The 20,738-nt window shown below is 44.4% G+C and overlaps 1 protein-coding gene across 1 annotated transcript; it reads left to right on the top strand.

Moving 5' to 3' along the window:
- The first annotated feature begins 515 nt into the window (after positions 1–515).
- On the top strand, positions 516–19,580 carry LOC146642985 (pleckstrin homology domain-containing family O member 1-like). Its single transcript, XM_085396306.1, has 10 exons — positions 516–781; positions 1,824–1,973; positions 8,743–8,883; positions 11,609–11,713; positions 11,806–11,907; positions 11,992–12,282; positions 12,413–12,510; positions 12,781–12,943; positions 15,546–15,658; positions 15,954–19,580. The coding sequence occupies exons 1-10, from the start codon at positions 755–757 to the stop codon at positions 16,732–16,734; spliced, it is 1,971 nt and encodes a 656-aa protein (XP_085252432.1). The 5' UTR covers positions 516–754; the 3' UTR covers positions 16,735–19,580.
- The last annotated feature ends 1,158 nt before the right edge of the window (positions 19,581–20,738 follow it).

Consider the following 20,738-nt stretch of genomic DNA (forward strand, 5'->3'; position numbering starts at 1 on the left):
AAAGGAGGAAAAAATAAAAGGCAGAAAAGGAGATAGGAAATGAATGAAACGGATGAGTAAAAGGTGTGAAAAGAAAGCAGAGACCATGTAAAAGAGAAGGAAGGACAGAGAAATCATGAACACGAAGAAAGAAAAAGAAAACCCTCGCCTCAGTTTAGTTTTATCAATATGTGACCAAATTACAGTCAGAGTGCTTCATACTGTAAAGAAAAGAATGATACTGAGAAAGGCTTGAAGAAACAGAAGAAGAAAACGAGGGTCAATGTTTGAGGAGGAAGAAGAGTGAGAGATGAAGCTCTGAAGTTGAAGTCCAGACTGATCAGGTCACGTTTTATTCTTTGTTCTTAATTATTTGTATTTGAAATAATTAATGATAATCATATTGTATATGATTAGGTTAAAGCATGTCTGACATTTTATTCTTCATCAAAGCGCTGCTGTAGCGCTCCTCTGTCGCCAGGTGGTGCCCTCGGGCTCCTTATACCTCGAGTAGGCTCCGGTGCGCGTCCGCGGGTGCACAGAACGAGCGAGAAAGAGCATCTGACTCCAAACGCGCGCGCGCGCAAGGGAGGATGCAGTCTCGGTTCAGACAACAGACGCGGAGCTAAAAAAGACGAAGAAGAACCGGGAGAACCGAGCCAACCCGCCGACACCGGAACCATCGGGACCAGCAGCGGGCTGGGCAGCAGCCGCCGGGCCAAACCTCCTCCCTGTCGGTGTGACTGTGCTGCAAGCCCCGGAGAGGAGGAGGAAGATGAAGAAAAGCAACCAAAGCAGGCGGGTCAGTGAGAGAGAGAGAGCTCAAGATCGATCAGTGTGATCGCTGATCGTTCACTCCGATCGCTGGTGTTTTCTGTCCGTTTGTTTGCGTCACGTGACGCTGCTTTGTGCTTTATTGAAGCTTCATTTTTGTTTAACCTTTATTTAAACACATCTCTGACACAAACTGAGCTGAGACAGGTGATGTGAGGTGAGGGTGGTGCAGTGATGCCTCCACCCTGCTCGGAGCTGCAGCTTCGTTCAGGAAGTTTCTCCTTTTTTTGTTCACAAAGAAAATCTGCGGTTTCAACACCATCGATGACGTCACGATGCCGCCATAGCCATGGCTCTTTCTTTTATTTATGTAGTTATTTTTCTTCTCGTTATTTTGTTTTCATTTCATTTCTATTTATGAAGACAATCATTACATGTTTACATCTTTGCCTTGTTTTTATCGTAATTCCTACCTGTGTGCATTTCTCTTATTTGCCAGTATTAGGAATCTGTCAGTATAATTTTATGTGATTGTTTCACACACGTGTTTGAGATTCTTCCCAGTTTAAACGTCTGATGAAAACTGTGTGTAGATCAGGTTCATTCTGCCTCTAATGACCTGTTTGGTATACAGTTTTAGAAAGCTGCAGTGCTCCCATTTTTTCTTTACCTCAGATTTCTTTTTTGTCTCTCGGCCGTTTCGCGTCACCTCTACATTGTTTACTGTTTTTGTTTCCCACCGAGGTCATTTCCTGTTTTTCTGACATAATTTTGTGTCTTCAAATATTACTTGTTTTATATGTCATGTTTATATCTCTCTGGGTAGTTTAATGCCTGGTTTAGTCTCTCTCAGGCCGTTTGCCTGTTTGTGTCTTTGAGCTCGATCCTCTCTGTTGTCTTTATTCTTTGTGGGTCAAATGTTTTCTGTCCTACTCTCATTTGCTTATTGCCTTGCCTCTGTGGGTCTTCCCATCTTTCTTAGATTCTTTTGTTCCTCTTGCATTGTATCTTCATCGGTCTCCGTTGGTCTTTGTGTTTCTCTGAATCCTCCTGTTATCGTTGTGTTGTAGGGTGTTCAGGACTCCGGTCCGCTGCCCGTCCAGCAGCCGGAGAAGGTGGGCTGGATCCGGAAGTTCTGCGGTCGAGGGATTTTCAGGGAGCTGTGGAGGAGTCGGTACATGGTGCTGAGAGGAGACCATCTCTACATCTCAGACAAGGAGGTGAGAACACCAATCAGAGAAACTGGACAGACCCCCTATGGGCTGCTGGTTCCAGTCTGCTGGACAGGCCAGGGAGGACTGTGGGTAGGCTGTGCCAGACGACAGGTTTACCGGGTGCAGCTAATCCGTAGCTCACATCTCTGATCTAGTTTGATATTTTCTCTGTGGTGTGTTGTTCAGATAAAAAGAGCTCAACAGTTAAACAGAGATTGTAGATGCATCATTTACAGATGTTTGCAAGGAGAAACAGGCAGAAGCTGTGAGATGGTCCTAAAGCAGAGTGTTTCTTATTTAAAAGTCATTTTCAGAATTGTAAAACCTTATTGTGGATGTAAGAGCCAAATTATGTGGACAATTTGCATCCAACTCATTGTGTAACATTTTATTTGGTGGTATTTGATGGTTTGGGCCCCAGGAAGACTAGCAACCACTGTTGTGGAAGCTAATGGGGTTCCTTATTAATAAACAAATAAACAATGCAGTAAAAAGACAAAGAAATGTCATGTGAAACAGAGGAAATGGGGATTAATCCAAAGGAAGATGTAAATGTTTGTGGGTTAACGCGTTTGAGGCCGGACCTTGGATTTTCATCAAGTGAGAGGATCTCGGCAGTCCCGCTCTGTTTATTTTCAGCTCTGATGACGCTGAGTCATTTCTAAACAACGGCAAGTCACACAGAGTGATCATGTGACCTCTGATGTCATGTTCTGATTTCAGAAATATGTCCTGAGTGAAGAAGAGACAGACATGATGTTTGTGAACAAACAAGACCTCATCCCACAGAGTGGTTTCATGGCAGCGAGTGCTGTTTTTAATCCTGTCGGCTACACACAGCTGGCAAGGGTCATTTCCAGCTGGGAGGGGTTTCAGGGGCTTCCTGAGGGTATCATCATCTCTGATGTTTCGCCAGAACTCCCTCAAAAGCTGTTTAGGGTTCAAGCAGTAGAAGTGAGCCGCTTTCTCTGAGAGTAGCTCGGCTCTCCTGTAGAGATCAGGTGAGGAGCTCAGTCATTTAAGACTGACTCACTGTACCACTGCTGCTCCTCCACATAGAAAGGAGCCAGTGGAGGACACCTCCCAGGTCAGGTGTTATGGGGCAGATCACAGACACGCTGCAGATATTTCTGTATGGCCCTCAGCTGTCCTGGGAATGCCTCAAGGAGACTGGGAGAGGAAGGTCTGGAAGTCTCTGTCTAAAGTGCTGCCCCCAACAACCAAATAACAGGTAAAAGATGGACATCCCTTATTTTCTCTGTGGTATATGTCCGTATATTCCCTGAACGCAGTGTGGAGGCAGGTGTAAATGTGGCTGCAGCAGGTGTGTTTGGACTAAGAAGTGTTCGCACTGGCCTTATGTAAGCGTCTATTACGCAAGAGCACAGCAAAGATCGTGGACGCTGAGTCAGACTTTGTTCTTGCCAAAACTCTGAGTTTAACTCTCAGGAAGAGGAGGAGGACGATGTCTGTCAGCTCGTGGACACATCAGGACACAGGAAATGCCTCGCAGCTGGCTTTGAGCTTCTCTATTTCACAGATAGAAACAAAAAGAAATACAGTAAAGGGAAAAGATGCCTGAGGTCATCAGGATCACACACAAACCTGCCACTCAAAATCCATTCACTCAGTAAAACCAGAGCTCCACCTTCTTATGTACAGTAACCTTGCAGCAGTCATATTATTGGTCATGTAATGTCATCAAAACGCTCCAAAAGGCTCCAACAACACAAACACGATCCAGGGTCCAGTTCAGGTGAAGGCTAGCAGACAGCTAACAGCTACAGCCTTCTGTGTCACCATCCACCTGTCAGTCACAGAGGTCACGCCCCCAATAATGCAAACTTTGATGCACGTGAGCCACAGAAGAATGCAACACGGTGAGTTATAAACAGGTGTTATGAAGGAATGAGGAAACGTCAAAGGTGCACTCACGTTTCTTAAAAGTACAAAAAATCAGCTGATTCATGGATTTGTGATGTTTTCATCAGGCTGTCGCCTTTATCCCCATCAAAGTCTCTCAGAAAACATTTTTTATATTTTTGCTTGTATTATTAACTGCATCTATCAAACAAGTCAGTTTTTAAAGAACGCAGCTACACCAAGACTACAGTTAACATTTCATTTCACAGTATTACATGAATCCGAAAAGAAGTCAGAGATGACATTCGCTCCCTTTCTTAGTAAAAATTCTGGAAAAGATGGTGGCTGCACAGGTTTATAGACATCTCAGTGGAAATAACTTGTACGAACAGTTTCAGTCTGGCTTCTGTTCATGTCACAGTACAGAAACAGCCCTAGTAAAAATCACCAATGATCTTCTGCTTGCAGCTGACTCTGGACTCATTCTCCTTGACCTTACAGCAGCTTTTGACACTATCTCCCACTGCATCTTTCTTCACAGATTAGTATCTATTGGCATCAATGGTACAGTACTCTCCTGGTTTACCTCGTATCTCTCTGGCCGCTCACAGTTTATTCAATTACTCACTCAAAGATCAGGATCTACTCCAGTTAATTCTGGTGTATCCCAAGGCTCTGTCCTGGGTCCTTTACTTTTTATCATCTATCTCCTACCCCTAGGTAATATTTTCAGGAAGCATAACAATCAAGGTCTGGTTTACTCACAACTTTCTTAAACTTAATGGCAATAAAACAGAATTCATTTTAATAAGCACCAGATCAAAACTGACTAAAGTCCCAACCTTTCATTATCCATTGATAACTCTGATGTCACACCCTGCCCTCAGGTTAAGAGTCCATATTTATCCGATCTTCTCCATACATACTCACCCCCTCGTACACTCCGCTCTTCTTCCTGCTTCCCTTCTGTCTGTTCCACCTGCTCGCCTGACTACTATGGGACTCAGAGCCTTTAGTTCGGATGCACTTCCACCAGATCTCCGTACCACAAACTCTCTCACCACTTTTAAATCACGTCTCAAAACCATCTATTCAGAATTGCATACACCTGATCTGTCTTAGTCCATTTTTACCTTGGTCAGCCTTAATACTTTTGTGCTTGTGGGGGTTTTTTTAACCTTAGGAGCTTGGAAAGAAAAGCGTCTGGACTTCTTTAAGTTGATTGAAGAAGTTTCAGCTCTCATCCAAAGAGTGTCGTCTACATACCTGTACCAGTGGCTGGGTACTCTCCCTTTAAAAGAGCCAAGAGCCTTCCTTTCCACTTCCTCCATGTAAAGGTTGGCTACAATAGGTGACACGGGGGAGCCCATGGCACAGCCATGTTTTTGTCCGTAGAAACCCTCATTATATTTGAAATATGTAGTGGTAAGGCAGAGGTCGAACAGTGTGCAAATCTGATCGGGGGGTGAAGTTGGTCCTGTCTTCCAAGGAGCTGTGATATATAAGGCGGTCAATGATTTTGTCCTTTTCAAGGTTTTGAAGCCAAGCTATAACTTTCTTTTTGTAGCTGCTTGTGGGTCTTGCTTTAAGGCTTCGTTGGTATTGTTGTCACTGAGGAGAGTAGTGATCTTTGTGTGGTAATCTGTAGTGTTTAGGATCACGGTGCATCTTCCCTTATCAGCTGGTAATATAGTGATGTTGTGGTCTTTGCTCAGGGAAGCGACGGCCTTCTTTTCTTGTATTGTGAGGTTAGACGGAGGGACTTTGGCACTGGAGAGGGTGGCTAAGACTTTCATCCTGATTTGCCTGCTTCTGTTGGCAACCTCAACACTGAAGTTTACCGGAAGCCCACACACACGGACCAGTACCTCCTCTTTGACTCCCATCACCCTCTGGAGCACAAACTTGGAGTAATCAGGACCCTACACCACCGGGCAGAACATGTTCCCTCTAAGCCTGAAGGGAAAAAGAAGGAACACACACATGTAAAGGAAGCACTCAAAACGTGCGGCTATCCTAAATGGGCGTTCTTAAAGTCAGCAAAGAGGCACAGAAAAGAAGACCAGACACCAGCGAGGGAGGATAAGAAGGACAGACGCAACAACATTGTCATCCCCTATGTAGCCGGTGTATCAGAAAAACTCAGGAGAGTTTTCTCCAAGCATGACATCCCAGTGTATTTCAGACCCAGCAACACACTCAGAGACAAACTGGTTCAACCGAAAGACAAAACGCCAAAACACAAACTTAACAATGTGGTGTATGCTGTACAGTGCAGCGAGGAATGCTCAGACCTCTACATTGGAGAGACCAAACAGCCACTTCACAAGCGCATGGCACAACACAGAAGAGCCACCTCCACAGGACAAGACTCAGCTGTTCATCTGCATCTAAAGGTCAAAGGTCACTCTTTCGAGGATGTTCACATGTTGGACAGAGAGGACAGATGGTTTGAAAGAGGAGTGAAAGAAGCATCTATGTCCACTGTGAGCGACCATCTTTGAACAGAGGCGGGGGTTTACGACACCAACTCTCTGCCATCTATAATCCAGTTTTGAGATCCTTCCCAGACGCCTTAACACCCACTCACATCCTGGGCCATCTGACCTCAGGAAATCACATGATAGGGTGGGGCCAGGTTTCACAATGAGCTCACCCGAAACCCTGGCTGATTGTAACCCACACCCGTTTTCACACCTCGGCTCATGTGATTAGGTAGAGGATCATCAGGGGTCCTTTTGTCCTTCTGTGGGGGGAAACTCCCACTGGGTTTAAATGTGGGACTCCCCACCATGTGACCTTAGAACTGAAGAAGCTTCTCGGATGAGAGGTGAAACGTCTTCAAGCAACTTAAAGAAGTCCAGACGCTTTTCTTTCCAAGCTCCTTAGACTACGATGACCTGGATGACTGAGAACCTTCACAGACATTTTTTTAACCGTATGTCTAAATTTTATTTTGCCATGTTTATTATATTTTATTGCTGCTATTGTTCTTGGGTTATTGTAAGGTGACCTTGAGGGTCTGAAAGGCGCCTATAAATAAAATGTATTATTATTATTAACGTCAATTTTACTTTAACACAAGCATGAAAAGATTATGTCTATTGATCAAATCTCAAAACCTTTTTTAATGCAAGTTTTATATGGATTGTTTTGAATTCAGTGATAAGATAAGAAGAACTTTGTTTATCCCGTTGGAAATTCTTTTGTCAGAGCCATGCTCAGTGCAGCAAGAGAAAGAGAGGAACAGAGGAATAAAGATGTACAATAAGAATTGTAGGATACAGTAGGATAGTGCAAATATAATATCAAAATAACTCAAAGTAACAATATGAATATATCAGGTAAAATAAAATAACATAACTATCAGTGCAGGTGATAAAAAACGTGGCGTAGTATTGTGTAATGAATAAAAAGAGAGTAGCAGTGTGTGATGGGGGATGAAACAAACATTCAGTAACATACAGATAAGTACGAGATTTATTCTGCTGTGAGCAGCAGAGTAATGACTCACGTTAACCCAGAGAGAGAGTGTGTGTGCTTGTGACTTGTTCCATCATTACTCGTCATATTTCATCTTGTTCCTGTTCTTCAGCAGTACGCTAACCCAGAACTTTTTAACGTACATGCCTGAGGGAGGACTCGCTGTGTGTGTGTTTCTGCTCTGTGACAACCATTTTTACTGTTTAACTGTCATTGTTGGGAGTGTTTTGGTTTGTGAGGACATTTCTGTTTTTGGACACACATTATTTTGTTTACACTGATTCTTGTGGACCGTTCAGAAACGGTGTTGGAATTAATCTTTCAATCTATGCTTTTAGTCTGATAGTGATTTCAGCATGAGTTCCTGCCCCAAGTGGTGGAGTTTAAGTATGACGGGGTCTTGTTCACGAGTGACGGGAGAAGGGAGCGGGAGATCAACAGACGGATTGGTGCAGCGGCTGCAGTGATGCGGACGCTGTACCGGTCTGTTGTGGTGAAGAGAGAGCTGAGTGTAAGACCAAAGCTCTCGATTTACCGGTCGATCTACGTCCCTGTCCTCACCTATGGCCACGAGCTGTGGGTAGTGACCAAAAGAACAAGATTGCGGATACAAGCGGTGGAAATGAGCTTCCTCCAAAGGGTGGCTGGTCTCTCCCTTAGAGATCGGGTGAGAAGTTCGGCCATTCGGGAGAGGCTCAGAGTAGAGCCGCTGCTCCTCCACATCGAAAAGAGCCAGCTGAGGTAGTTCGGGCATCTGACCAGGATGCCTCCTGGGCGAGGTTTTCCGGGCATGTCCCACCAGGAGGCCCCGGGGCAGACCCAGGACACGCTGGAGAGATTGTATCTCTCGGCTGGCCGGGGAACCCCTTGGTGTTCCCTCGGATAAACTGGAGGAGGTAAAACGGTCAGATGGCCCTTTAATCTCAGGTGTGTTCACAGATCTCAGACAGCAGCTGCTCAGTGTGTTCAGCCAGCTGTTAACAAGCAGTGTGACACACACACACACACACACTCCTTTGTCACTGCATCTGTGCTAGCGTGTATGCAGAGCGTTATTAGAGACACACAGAATTCATTCATCTCTAATCTCAGATTATTTTAACTTGCATTTCCTCTAAACCAGGGGTGTCCAACTCCAGGCCTCGAGGGCCGGTGTCCTGCAGGTTTTACATGTGTCCTTGATCCAACACAGCTGATTTAAATGGCTAAATGACCTCCTCAACATGTCTTGAAGTTCTCCAGAGGCCTGGCAATGAACTTATCATGTGGTTCAGGTGTGCTGACCCAGGGGACACGGCCCTCGAGGCCTGGAGTTGGACACCCCTGCTGTAAGCTGTCCTGTACACTTATGTTCTTCCATCATGAACCTGCAGAACTGATCGCTGTTATTTGTAAACCATGCTGATGCAGGTGTGTTTTTGTGTTTCAGGTGAAAGATGAACGTAAGGCTCAGGAAGTGTTCGACCTGGCTGATTACGAGCGCTCCGAGGAGCTGAGGAAGGCCAAGAGCCGCAGCAAGAAGAACCACAGCCGCTTCACGGTGCTGCGCTGCAAGCAGCCGGGAAACACCGTGAGTCCACCTGTCCGGCTGTTTACCTGTCGTCTTGAGTGTAACTAACAGAATTACAGAATATGTGTGTCAGTGTTTTTGTCTCGCGCCTCAAGTTTCTGGTTTCATGGAGCATCTGATCCAAAAGTGAAACCTCTGTCCGCGCCCGTCTTTTCGTGTCTTGGTGTTCGGAGATTACGCTGTCCTGCTTGACCTCGATGGTGGAGTTCCTCCTACATGTGCCTCAGGATTGGTGGATAAGATTTGAGATGTCCTGCCCCATCTGTGTTCTGCGATTGGCTGAGCTGCATGCTTTTTGTTCCTATTCTGAACAGGTTTAATCTGCAGAATCCAATTAGACTGCCAGAGGATGAGTCAGAGCGGAATAATCCCAGAAACTACTGCAGTTTGTCACGCTCTGCTCTTTCTACTTCTACGATTTGACCTTCAGCTTTAATTTAATAAAACAAGAATCTACATTCTGATTGTATAGTGTTAGATTTGTATTGTTGATTGTCATTTATGCTTAGAAATATTTACTCATATATGCTTAGAAGTATATAATCATTGGTGGATTGAAAGGATGTTTCATCCTAAAGTAACAGCTCTGTGTAGCATGAAGGGGGAGTGCGTTCACTCCCTCTACAGAGTGTTCCGGCATAGATTACACACCTCCTAGGAAAGGCCGTATCTTCTCTTGCTGATATATGGTATAGCAAACACACGTATATCTGTTTAAGTATAAGAGCCTTTTGTTCAGATGGACCGCTAGACTCCTGGCACCCACCAGCTTTGGGGAGTCTTCACAGGGTCACATCTGGACCACACACACACACACACACACACACACACACACACACACACACACACACACACAGTATTCTTTGTTCACATGTATACCTATGTAAGATGTCATATGTTAATGACCCTATGCATATTCATGTAACCACAATAAAAGGAGTGCTATGGGGAGCCTGGCTGAGAGTCTGATGGAGGCTAGGTGGTGGGACGACACTTGGCTCCAGCCAGATTTCCCTCATGCATGAGTAAACCAGCCTGCTTGTGTCTTGCTTTGCAGTGTAATTATATTGTCTTCAACGTTCCAGCGGATAGGTACAAGCTACAAACCTATCATTAAAGTCAGGATCAGGGTCATTACCTCAGAGGGTTAAATAAACTTTGTGTGTAAATTTGTGTTGGGCCGCAACAAACACTATAAAATTTCTAGATGTGAAAAAATTGATGTTTGAGTTCATTTAGAGATCCTACAACTGGAGGTAGAGTAGATGTATTTGGCTAAGGATGATGAAGACGAAGCTGCCAGGCAGGAGCAAAAGAGCAAGGCCTTAAAGAAGATTCATGGATGTAGTGAAGGAGGACATGCAGAGGATGGTGTGACAGAGGAGGATGCTGGGATAGGAGGAGACTAATGCTGGGCTTACACTGTGCAATTTTTGGCCCATTTTGAGCCGATTTTTGAGTCGTGCGACCGTTTTGGCGATCGGCCCGATTTTGGCCTTCATTGTGCGTCGTGCATTGTGTAGTATGCGTGGGGTAACGAGAAGCGATTAACACCTCACGACCAGCTCCCGATCATCAGTCGCTTGGTCGCGAGGATTTCAAACAGGTTTGAAATCCTCGCGACCGTCGTGAGGGTGTCACCGCAGTTTCTCACACTGCGCACATGCAAACACAAATGGCAGTGAAAAAGACGGCGCAGCACGGCTGTGCAGCGTGTGATCTGGACACAAGCGATGGAGGTACAACTTGTAGAACTGTGGCAAGCTCATCCGAGCCTTTTCCATGTAGCCTCACAAAATTATCACGACCACAACAACCGTGAAAATAGTTGGATTTACACTGCTGCTCAATCACAGCTGCCTGATCAATGTTTTTCATTAGCAATTTAGCAAAGTTGATGGTGGTGGTGTGTCTGTGTGAGTGAAAGACAGAGAGGAAGAGCGAGCGACCGAATTTCTGTTATAACCTTCATTTTATGGACGCACAGTGTGAGCACTCGGGTCGCATCAGAGCATCGGGCCGTATAGTGTGAGACCTGCATCGTGACCTATGAACTTCTAACCCCTGCGAGTCAATCGTGCAGTTTGAGCAGGAGCTGAATCGCGCGACTGAAAAAATCGCACAGTGTCTGCCCAGCATAAGGTAGATCATCCATCGTGGCGCCCACTAAAGCATGGGGTGTCCAGCTCCAGGCCTCGAGTGCCGGTGTCCAGCAGGTTTTAGATCTCACCCCTGAATCAAATGATTACCGGGTAGTTTATTACCAGGCTTGTGGAGAACTTCAAGACATGTTGAGAAGGTCATTTAGCTATTTTAATCAGCTGTGATGGATCAAGGACACATCTAAAACCTGCAGGACACCGGCTCTCGAGGCCTGGAGTTGGACACCTGTGCCCTAAAGGGAGCAGCTGAAACTCATAGAACAACACATAACCTTAAAACTTAAAAGAATGTAAGTACTTCTCAGAGTATGTGTGCTTCTCTAATGGCTTTCTGTAAATGTATCATTTACTTGCTACAACATGGCAAGTTCCAACGTATGGTGGGAGCTATCTGGTGAAGCTAATGTGCCTTAAAGAAAACTCAAAAAGTAAAAAACCCAATAAAATATGGATGTTTCATCAGCTGCAAGACTCAAAAACTGACATTTAAGTTCTTGCACCATTTCAGGGGTAAACTATGTATTTCATATGACATCAGATTGGTAAGAATATTCTTTTTGCAGGCTCCAAACCTCGTGTTTCTGGCTGTGAGCCCTGAGGAGAAAGAATCATGGGTAAACGCCCTCAGCATCGCCATCATCAAAGCGAAGAACAGAGTTTTGGATGAGGTGCGGGCTGCTTTTTTCATGGATTCAAATGTTTTAATAACACCTCGGCCACCTTTTTTAACAGGGTGTTAACTCAGTTTGTCTGCGTACAGGTGACCATTGAGGAGGACAGCACGCTGGTTCATCCCACCAGAGATCGAGCAAAGATCCCTTATGGTCGCCGGCTGCCGACCAAAGGACATCTCATGGCCGTGGTACTGGGAGCCTTTTTTCCATCTGTCTTGTGGTCTGAATGTTAAGATAATGTTATTGCTATTAAAGTCATGTTCTCACTGCAGGCATCCACCTCTTCCCATGGCATGCTGACACTCGACCTGGTGGCCGAAGAGGATGTTTTTTCACACGACTACGATGGCGACTGGAATAACAGCTTTCGGGTCGACCTGCAGGGGGGCGGGTCTTGTGGACAGATTGGAGTAGGTCGTCAGCGAGCTGGAACAGACGTATCAAAGCTGCGGATGACATCCAAGGAGCCCAAAGTGAAGACTAGCAGTCTGCCCAGGGGCAGTGAGCGGTCCTGGGGAAAGCATCTGGAGGCCTCCAAGGTCCACAAGTCTCCACAAATAGAGGTGGGCCCTTCAGATCCACATTAACCTTTTTTTACTTCTGGAAGCATGTGGCTCCAAGTTTTTATTGAATATCTTTGCTAAAATGAGCACTAAATCGCGACACCTACCTGAATAGAATGTTACCTTTCAGGTTCTCCAGGCTCAGTATCGAACGCCACAGCCAGGGAAGAGGTTCAGTATGCAGGGCCGGAGTCGCTGTGCCTCCATGGATGAAGTCCTCTCATCCAGGTATGACCTGGTAATAAACAAAGTTAGGGAGTAAACAGACGCAGAGTTCAGGCTTTCTTCTGCAGAGTATCAGGCTGTCAGGTATTCAGGATACTCAGGAGAAGTAGAGTCCATGGTTAAAGTCAGTGTCTGGCCTGCTGGACTCACTACTGCTCAAGTCTGACTGAACCAGTGAAACCCATTTCAGTGTCTTTGACCTTTATGTCTTGAAATTTTGAAACATCACCTTCTCCACTCTTCTGTCACCCTAACCCTCTTCCTTTTCTCTAGACCAGTAATGATTCGCTCAGAGTTCTGCTCTGCTGTTAGGCGATGTCCAGCTGAAGTGGAAGCGGGAGTCGAGGCCTCGGCCCAGCCTTTGGGTCAGATCCAGAGCCTTATTGCCCAGAGGATGCAGCGAGCTCAGGAATTGCTGGAGGAGATGAGACTGCAGGTTTGACTGCTTCATTCATAAATGTATAGATTCGTTTACTGATCATTTTCATGATGTCAACTGGCTTAGGTGGCAATTATTTTTTATAAGATAAATGACAATACTTGTGCTTTGGATTGACACTTTTAGGTCCACCAGGTGGAAGTTCTATTAATCAGACCACAACAAAACCTGAACTATAGCACTGACATTAGTTCACTTTGTCACAGCCGATTGGATTTGCTGCCGGTAGTGGACGTTTGTGGATGTGCAGGATAAGCCATGTAAACAATAAACTTCGCTACCCTTGCAATCAGGCACCACAAATGCCTGACATACCTGTCATCACAAGACTGCTCCAGTTGAGTGAATAACTGGAGCTGGCGGGGCCGTCAGCGTTGGACGACCCCGTGTCACCGCTGAATGCATCGCAGATGCTACATTCTGCTAAAGGTCATGAACACATCCCAACACACTGCCCCAATAGGTTATTAAAGCCTGGCCAATCTGTCCCCAGAATTAAGGGGTGCACAGGATAACTGCAGCCTTTATTGTACAATCAAAACTGCTCCCAACGATCATAGATGTTTACATCTGCGCTGTAACTGCAATCATTTAATCAACCAATTCGCACTACAACCTGGTTTGCCTCTTATCTGTAGTTAATTTAATTTAATTTAATAACTGTACAGCACACTGTTTATAGTAACCATTGTCCTTGATGTAAATATGTAAGAAGACATTGTGTGTTTCTGTGTCCTGTGTACTGTTTGTATGTGTGTCTTTCTGGCTGCTGTTACAACCAAATTTCCCCTTGTGGGACAATTAAAGGATTAAAGGATTATTCTATTCACTGACCTTGCATTTAATTTGCAGTGGCACTATGGGATATTATGTATGTCCTCATACATACACACTTAACCTCCACACACTCAGCCTCCAGCAATGCCCCGGATCGAACCACGGTCTGCAGCCTGTGTCCACTAAGGCTGGCCTTGGTACCTTATCCGTACACTGTATGTCCCTCTCAGACCAAGGGAGGGTGTTGGAGGGCCTGGACACATAACACCCTGCCCACCAACACCACATATCTCTCTGACCTGGTTCAGATCACCATCCCATCTCGGTGTCTCAGATCTTCTTCTTCTCTTTCTCTCTCTGTCCCCTCCCCATCTTGCCACCATGGGGAGCAGGGCTTTCAGCTGCTCCACGACTCTGGATTCCCTTCCTCCTGATTTAAGAAATATCTCTTCCTTTTCTCTCTTTAAGTCCCAACTCAAAACTCGTTCAAAATAGCTTATCCCATTATTATTATTATTATTACATACCGCTCTGTCATCCAGCCCCAGGATTGTCCTTAAAAGGGGAGGCATGATTACATGATGAGGTCAGGTGTGTGCGTCAGCCTCCCTGACACCACCCTTCCTCTGTGGCTGAGCTACAAACCACGCTACGCCACAAACAGAATGAACTCTTTGGGATTTCCTTACCTGGATGATTGAGCATACATCAAGTTAGCTTATGGTTATTTTGCAAGCACTAGCAGGACAAATTCTCTTCCTCCGCCCTGTACCCTGTTTCATCTCCATCAAAGATGAGCCCAACCACGGTGGTGTCGTCTGCTGCCAACAGGCTCTGCTGGTCTTTGTAGTTGGTGAGAGCTTGGTTACCTCTTCACACCTGGCAGGGGTTGTTATCAGTGAGGAAGCCCTCTACGCTTCTCCTGTAGGCCTCCTTGTCCTGTTTGATGTCTGTCCTCTGGTAGCGCTGTAAAGAGAACTGTCCCTCAGCCTGAAGGCTGAGTTCTGATCAGAGCCGGGCCTTCAGATTTCGTGCCTTATTAAAGTCCCCAGCAACAATATGGATGCCCTCCGGGTGCTCTCTTTGCTGTTTAGGTGTTGTTGGAGGTGGTTGAGTGGCGAGCTAACGTCAGCATTGCGGGGGGCAGCTGTAAACAATGGTAACTATGACTACCATTAGCTTGCAAGGTAGAAGGGCCTGAACTGATTGGACATGAGCTCCAAGTCCCGTGAGCACTGACTGTATATAACTCTACTGTTACAGCACCAGTAGTCTCTCCGCCCTTTCCCTTACAGGAGTCTTTGTTGTGGTCCCGATGGTGTAGGCTCTGGCCCGATAACTCCACTGAGGCATTAAGGATTTTTGGATGGTGTCAGCACTCAGTTACAATCTGTAGACGACACGGTTGTAGTAAATCTCTGATTGTAGCTGTTTCGTTTGCAAGGGATCTGGCGTTGGTGTTGAAGATGGACAGAAGCGGGGTTTGTAGTGTTGTTTTCACAGCTGGACCTGATAGCCAGCTCTGCTTCTCCACTTTTGTTTCCTCTCCTTGCGCTGTCTGCAACGCTTGGCGCTCCCAACAATAACCCACGGAGCCCTGATGGTCTTGAAACTCAGGTGGAATAATGTCAGTCCAATCCAATGTAAAGGTTCAGGCTGACGCCGATGTCGATTAGTTCCCGACAGCTGAAAGTAATCAGTGCATTGCAGGAAGAAAAAGAGAAATAAACAACACAAAAAGGGTACACAGTAGCTGGGAGCACTGTGCCCCTATACATCAGCACGTGCTGCCATCTTATATGGGTAATGTTGTTTCTGACAGGAGCTGCAGAAGACCAAAGCAGAGCGAGAACGAGAGGGCAGTTCACCTTATCTGAAGGGCATCAACTCTCCTCGACTCCATCACCTCAGGGGCTCAGAGTCACCTCACTCCAGGTCAGTTTTAGCACCTTAATTAATAATTGACATTATTGATTAGTTCACATCAATATTTGTGCTTTGATTTGCAAAGCAGATATATAAAATGTAGATTGCATATCCCAAAATCAAATTCCAAAAAGACTTTTCCCATGATCTGTCTGTTACAGTATGTTTGATGCAGTACCAAACATATTTGTGTTTGTGGTACTGCAGTTTGTAAAGAAGAAAACACAAAGTTCTCAAATGGTTGGAAAGATTAATTTAATACTGATTGTTGAACTTAAAATCAGATTTTTGTCGCCATCTTTAGCAGGTCATCGGGATCTCCGAGGAGCCGGAGCAGCGACTCTCCTCGCCTCAGAGGAAGAGAATCTCCTCGGTCCAAAGCCAAGAAGAATCGGTCCAAAGGAACTGACTCACCTCACTCCAGAGGATCCCATGCAGCCGCTGCTAAAGTCAGCGACTCTCCCAGGCTGAGTGGCTCTCCTCAGTCAAAGAGCACCGATGCAGCTCGATCTCCAAAACTCAAAGGACCATCCGCTGCCTCTCCCAACAAGCAAGGCAGCTCTCCAATACAGAAGCCATCCGACTCGCCTCTGAGCGTCGGACGATCTGACTTCTCTCAGGTTAAAGGATATGGTTCGCCACGAGGCAGTGAGACCGACTCTCCTCATCTAGGGAGCAATGAGGAGTCTCCTCTTCAGAGCCAGAACTCCCCGACCCTGTCCAGATCCTTCGAGTCCTCACAACCAAGAACCCTTGACAGCCACCACCCCTCCCCACTTCCACCAGCCACCCAGCTGTCTGAGGATAACTCGGAGGTGGAGCAGAGGCGTGCCGAGGCTGAGCGGCTCCTGGAAGAGGCTGTGTCCTCGTGGAAGGAGGCGCAGGAGGTCCTGCAGGAGGTGAAGGAGCTCCAGAGCCAGACGCTGCGGCGGCAGCGTAGGAGGACCTATGAGAAGATGGCATCGGCAGCAGCGGCCGCTGGTATACCTGCACCGAGCGGCGCGGCAGAAGAAATGGACACGCTCATCTCGCCGACATCACCAGAGGACAAGGAAGATTCAGAGACACCTGAACGAGGAGTTTGAGTGTTCAGCACTGACTTCTCGATGGAAGTAGCAGCGTTTCTTCAGCACGCAAACAGAAGCCTGCTTCAAATTCTGTCTCCATGTTTTAATCTGCGGACGGTGCACGTGACCACACAGAGCAGGATTGTTTCTGGGAGGGTTAATGGCTTAATCCTCCACAGTGCACTAAACAGGAAGTGTGTGTGTGTGTGTGGCAGATGTTTGACGCACACGTTTGACGGGGACCCTTTCCCCTTCTCTTCCTCCAATGGTGCTGCATGTTTATCTTCTTTCTCCGTCCTCCTGAAGGCAAAAAGATTTTCTGTTTATCTGTTGAACATTTTTGTTTTGTTTTTTTGAAGAAAACCTTTTCAAGATAAGATGTCAGCGTTTGTACATCAAGAAACTTTTTGAATTAGTCACTGAAGCACACTACGAGCACAGAGGGGAGTCTGCTGGAAGTTTCCCCAGACTTTCACTCCGATAAAACATTCATGTATTTACTAATGTCATTGCTAATCTTCAAAGTTGTTGCTCTCTGCTTTCACTGTAGCAGAGATTCCTGTAAACGTCCTTCCAGCTCTTTTTAACCTCACAGGATTTTTGTAATCTGTGGATTTTTCTCAAAAATCAGGGAGTTTAATGTTAAACAAAGACACGAGAAGCAATAATGACACAAAGTCTTTACCTGTTCATGTGTTGCAGTTTACAAAAAAGAACTCAAACTCTGCATTCTGCAAAAAAAGCGGAAATTTAATTTGCACACTTGAAGCCCAGCAGATGCTGGATAGCATCAACCAATAAACAGCTGACATATTTGTTGTACACAGTGAGACATTTGCTTTAATGAAACATACATGTGACATAGAAAAAGGCTCAATAAAGTCTAATAAACAAACAAACAAAAAGTGTGCCAGCACATCCACCAAATATAAGAAATACGAGCCTTTAATCATCTACACAATAAAGTTACTACTTCAGTATATTTACGTTCCTGTTTATCTCTTTAAATATTAGTGTAGATAATTTACTATTAAAGCTCATAAAGAATTTAGGAATATAATGGAGACTTAAAGATACAAAAATTACATGGAAATTATATAAATCAGCAAAACTAGTTAATTGGAAAACAAGTAGGTAAACAAACCAATGAGAAGGATGAATGAATTTGTTGGTAACAAATGAATAAACAGTGGAACAGACACGTTAATCAAAGGTTAAAAGAAAATACAATTAGTAATGTCAGTTTGTGTTGCCTACATAAAAGATTTATTACATTTAGTGTTTTCAAGGCAATTGATTTGTTACCGTTTATTCATCAGGTTAAGTCCTTTGTAGTTTCTGTCCTCCAAATAAACCCATTTGGGTTTGTTGTTAATCATGTTCTGAATACGAATGTGCTGGCAGCTCAGGCATAAACATGCCCAACATGTGATGCATCTGTTAAATGTGTTTCACTGGCAGAAATACCTTTCTGAGATTGTTTTTGTTCAGCTGCACGATAATAATCGCCCGTTTTTACCAGTTTATCAGTGTAGCGCCAGATCATCAAATATTTACAGGAACTTTAATATACAAAGAAATATTCATAATCTGTACTGTAAACTTTGTTGTGTCACTATGTGCTGAATACTCAGAGACTAATTTCACTTCTACAAAGCTCCACATTTATGCATTTATAAACTTTGAAGCAATGAAAACTGTAACGTTAGCTGCAGCCAAACAGTTCAGTCTCCAGTTAAAGTTTAACGTGTCCTGCTCATCTGCAGCATGACTCCTCACACTGCAGATACACACAACAGCCATTTTATTGGTCAGATGGTGTCATTAAAAATGGCATCAACGGCACAAACGCAGTCGGGAGGTCCAGTTCAGGGACTCAAGTTAGTCTCAAATCACGAGACGCTACAGCATTGGAGATTTTTATACCAGACTTTCACTTTAAGGTCCTGTCTCTTTGAACAGCCCCCAAAACCCCTGCAGAGGTGCAGCTCCCAGGGCACAGAGCTTTACCTCATAGTCAAAGGTTTACGTGAAATTCAAACTTGTACTTCCTCTGTAGGTTCTGGTACTGAAAGCTTGACAGCTTGATTTGTGGTTCCTGTTGAACAGATTTTATTTCTCTTGATCTTTTTGCACATTTGAGCACTGAAAGACTACATCACGCCAGAAATCTTTGGACTATGAGAAAAGATTCTGATGTAGTTTGAATGACTGCACCTTGTTCCTTCACGTTTGTTAAATTATGGAATACATTATTTAAATGTTATTTTTCTGATGTAAATCTGTATGGTAATGTTTTTGAATCATTGTAAACAGCATTGCTTTCGAGGTAAATGGCACCAAACGAACACTGATGATTTTCTTGTGGGGAGCATCCAGGGCTCGTCTTCACATGCAAACTACAAATAAGCTAAACTGGTGGAGGGATGAGAGTGTTCACCAGACTCTGTTCATCTCTTTTATTTGTGTTTACAGACAGCAGGAAGTATCCTGTCAACATGTCAGCTCTTTATGATTTAGGGCTTTTGGACCATTAAAGCTTCCATACTTTTAGGCTGACATCATCATACTGTCCACATTTATTCATAGACATCGCGCTCAGCTCCAGGTGTGTGCGCTTTATGGTCATGAATTTCATAGACAGCTGTGGATTTCATATTTTTAGGTCTTTTTGTATCGAGGGTAGAAACAGCCAAATTCAGAAATATACATATATATTAGGGGTGCAACGATACACAAAATTCACGGTTTGGTTCGATACTTTGGTGTCACAGTTCGATATTCTTTCGATACAAAAAAAAATGTTCATGCCTTTTTAATTTGTCATTTATTAAAATTATAAATATATATTTTAACTCAAAAGTACAGTTTTTAAATTTAATGTTGCTGAAACAAAAAAGTAATAAAAATAAATAAATATATCTCAGGGCTCGCAAAATTTCAAAATCCCTGGTAGCCCTTCGGGCAGGAACTCTTCAGTTTTTGGTAGCCTAAAATAAATTTAAGTAACCTGAATAAAAAAAGAGAGCAATTTTTTGATTGATGTTTTGTTTCCTGTTTTGTTTCCTTTACAATATTATACATTAAAGTATAATATTGTAAAGGAAACAAAACATTAATCAAAAAATTGTTGAAAAACAAATTACAACATTGTATAAAAATTACAATCATCAACTCAAATACTTGGTTCTAATTGAACAGAAATTTCTATGAACTTGTAAGAACTGTGTAGGACATGAATCAGTCTGTGTCAGATCCTGAATCTGAAATTTCCACTGAAGTCACGGGTCAGAGGCAAGTGGAACCAAGATCGAGGACATTTGCTTTTTGAAGTTTGCAAAGACTGCTAAATTTTGCCAGTGGTAGTTCACTCTTTGCAACATAGTACGCTGTTCTAAACAGATTTTCAGGTTTATTTTTAGTATGTTATTTGCAATTGGTGTTTGTTCTGGGAAAGATATTGCAGACCGAGCAATAATGCATTTCTTGCATTTCTCATGGGTACTAAAGGGGGCCTTTCTTAAAATGACTGGTCCCAGTAACAAAGGCGCTTGTCGACTCAGAAATCGAGGGAAAACCAACAACACACCCGGCAGAACATTATGTTATTTACACAGGTGCACATAAGTGGTCCGCATGTGCGCATTCGCTGTCAAAATAAAAGACGCGCACCAGATAAGAAGGTGCAACACGCGTTTGCGTCCATATAAAAGGCAGTGTTTTTGTCCGCTAGAGTGGGATTTTCACGGCACATTCTGCACCACATCTCTGTGCGTTCATCATTTGTTTGAAGCCAGCTGCACCTCCTGCAAACACTTTTCCGAGAATACGCGCTTCTTTTGTGGTTCGGACTCCTGACATTTCTTTGGAGGTGGAGGAACATCACAGTAATTGCTTAAAGGAGCTTCTTCGGCATCTTTAAGAGTTCTAAACAAATGTCTGTCCTCCTCCAGAAAATCTTATGTACGCAAACACGCGTTGCAACTTCTTATCTGGTGCACGTTTTTTATTTTGACAGCGAA

Source organism: Rhamphochromis longiceps, linkage group LG22 (assembly GCF_057381845.1).
Source record: "Rhamphochromis longiceps isolate RC_006_pf linkage group LG22, R_longiceps_female_GT1.1, whole genome shotgun sequence".
NCBI classification, from domain to species: Eukaryota; Metazoa; Chordata; class Actinopteri; order Cichliformes; family Cichlidae; genus Rhamphochromis; species Rhamphochromis longiceps.

Bases quoted from the DNA above. Each gene is read 5' to 3' on its own strand.
- LOC146642985 (XM_085396306.1), top strand. From the start codon at position 755: ATGAAGAAAAGCAACCAAAGCAGGCGG. The intron at 782-1,823 runs GTCAGTGAGAGA...GTTGTGTTGTAG, and splicing joins AAAGCAACCAAAGCAGGCGG to GGTGTTCAGGACTCCGGTCC. The intron at 12,511-12,780 runs GTATGACCTGGT...CCTTTTCTCTAG, and splicing joins GATGAAGTCCTCTCATCCAG to ACCAGTAATGATTCGCTCAG.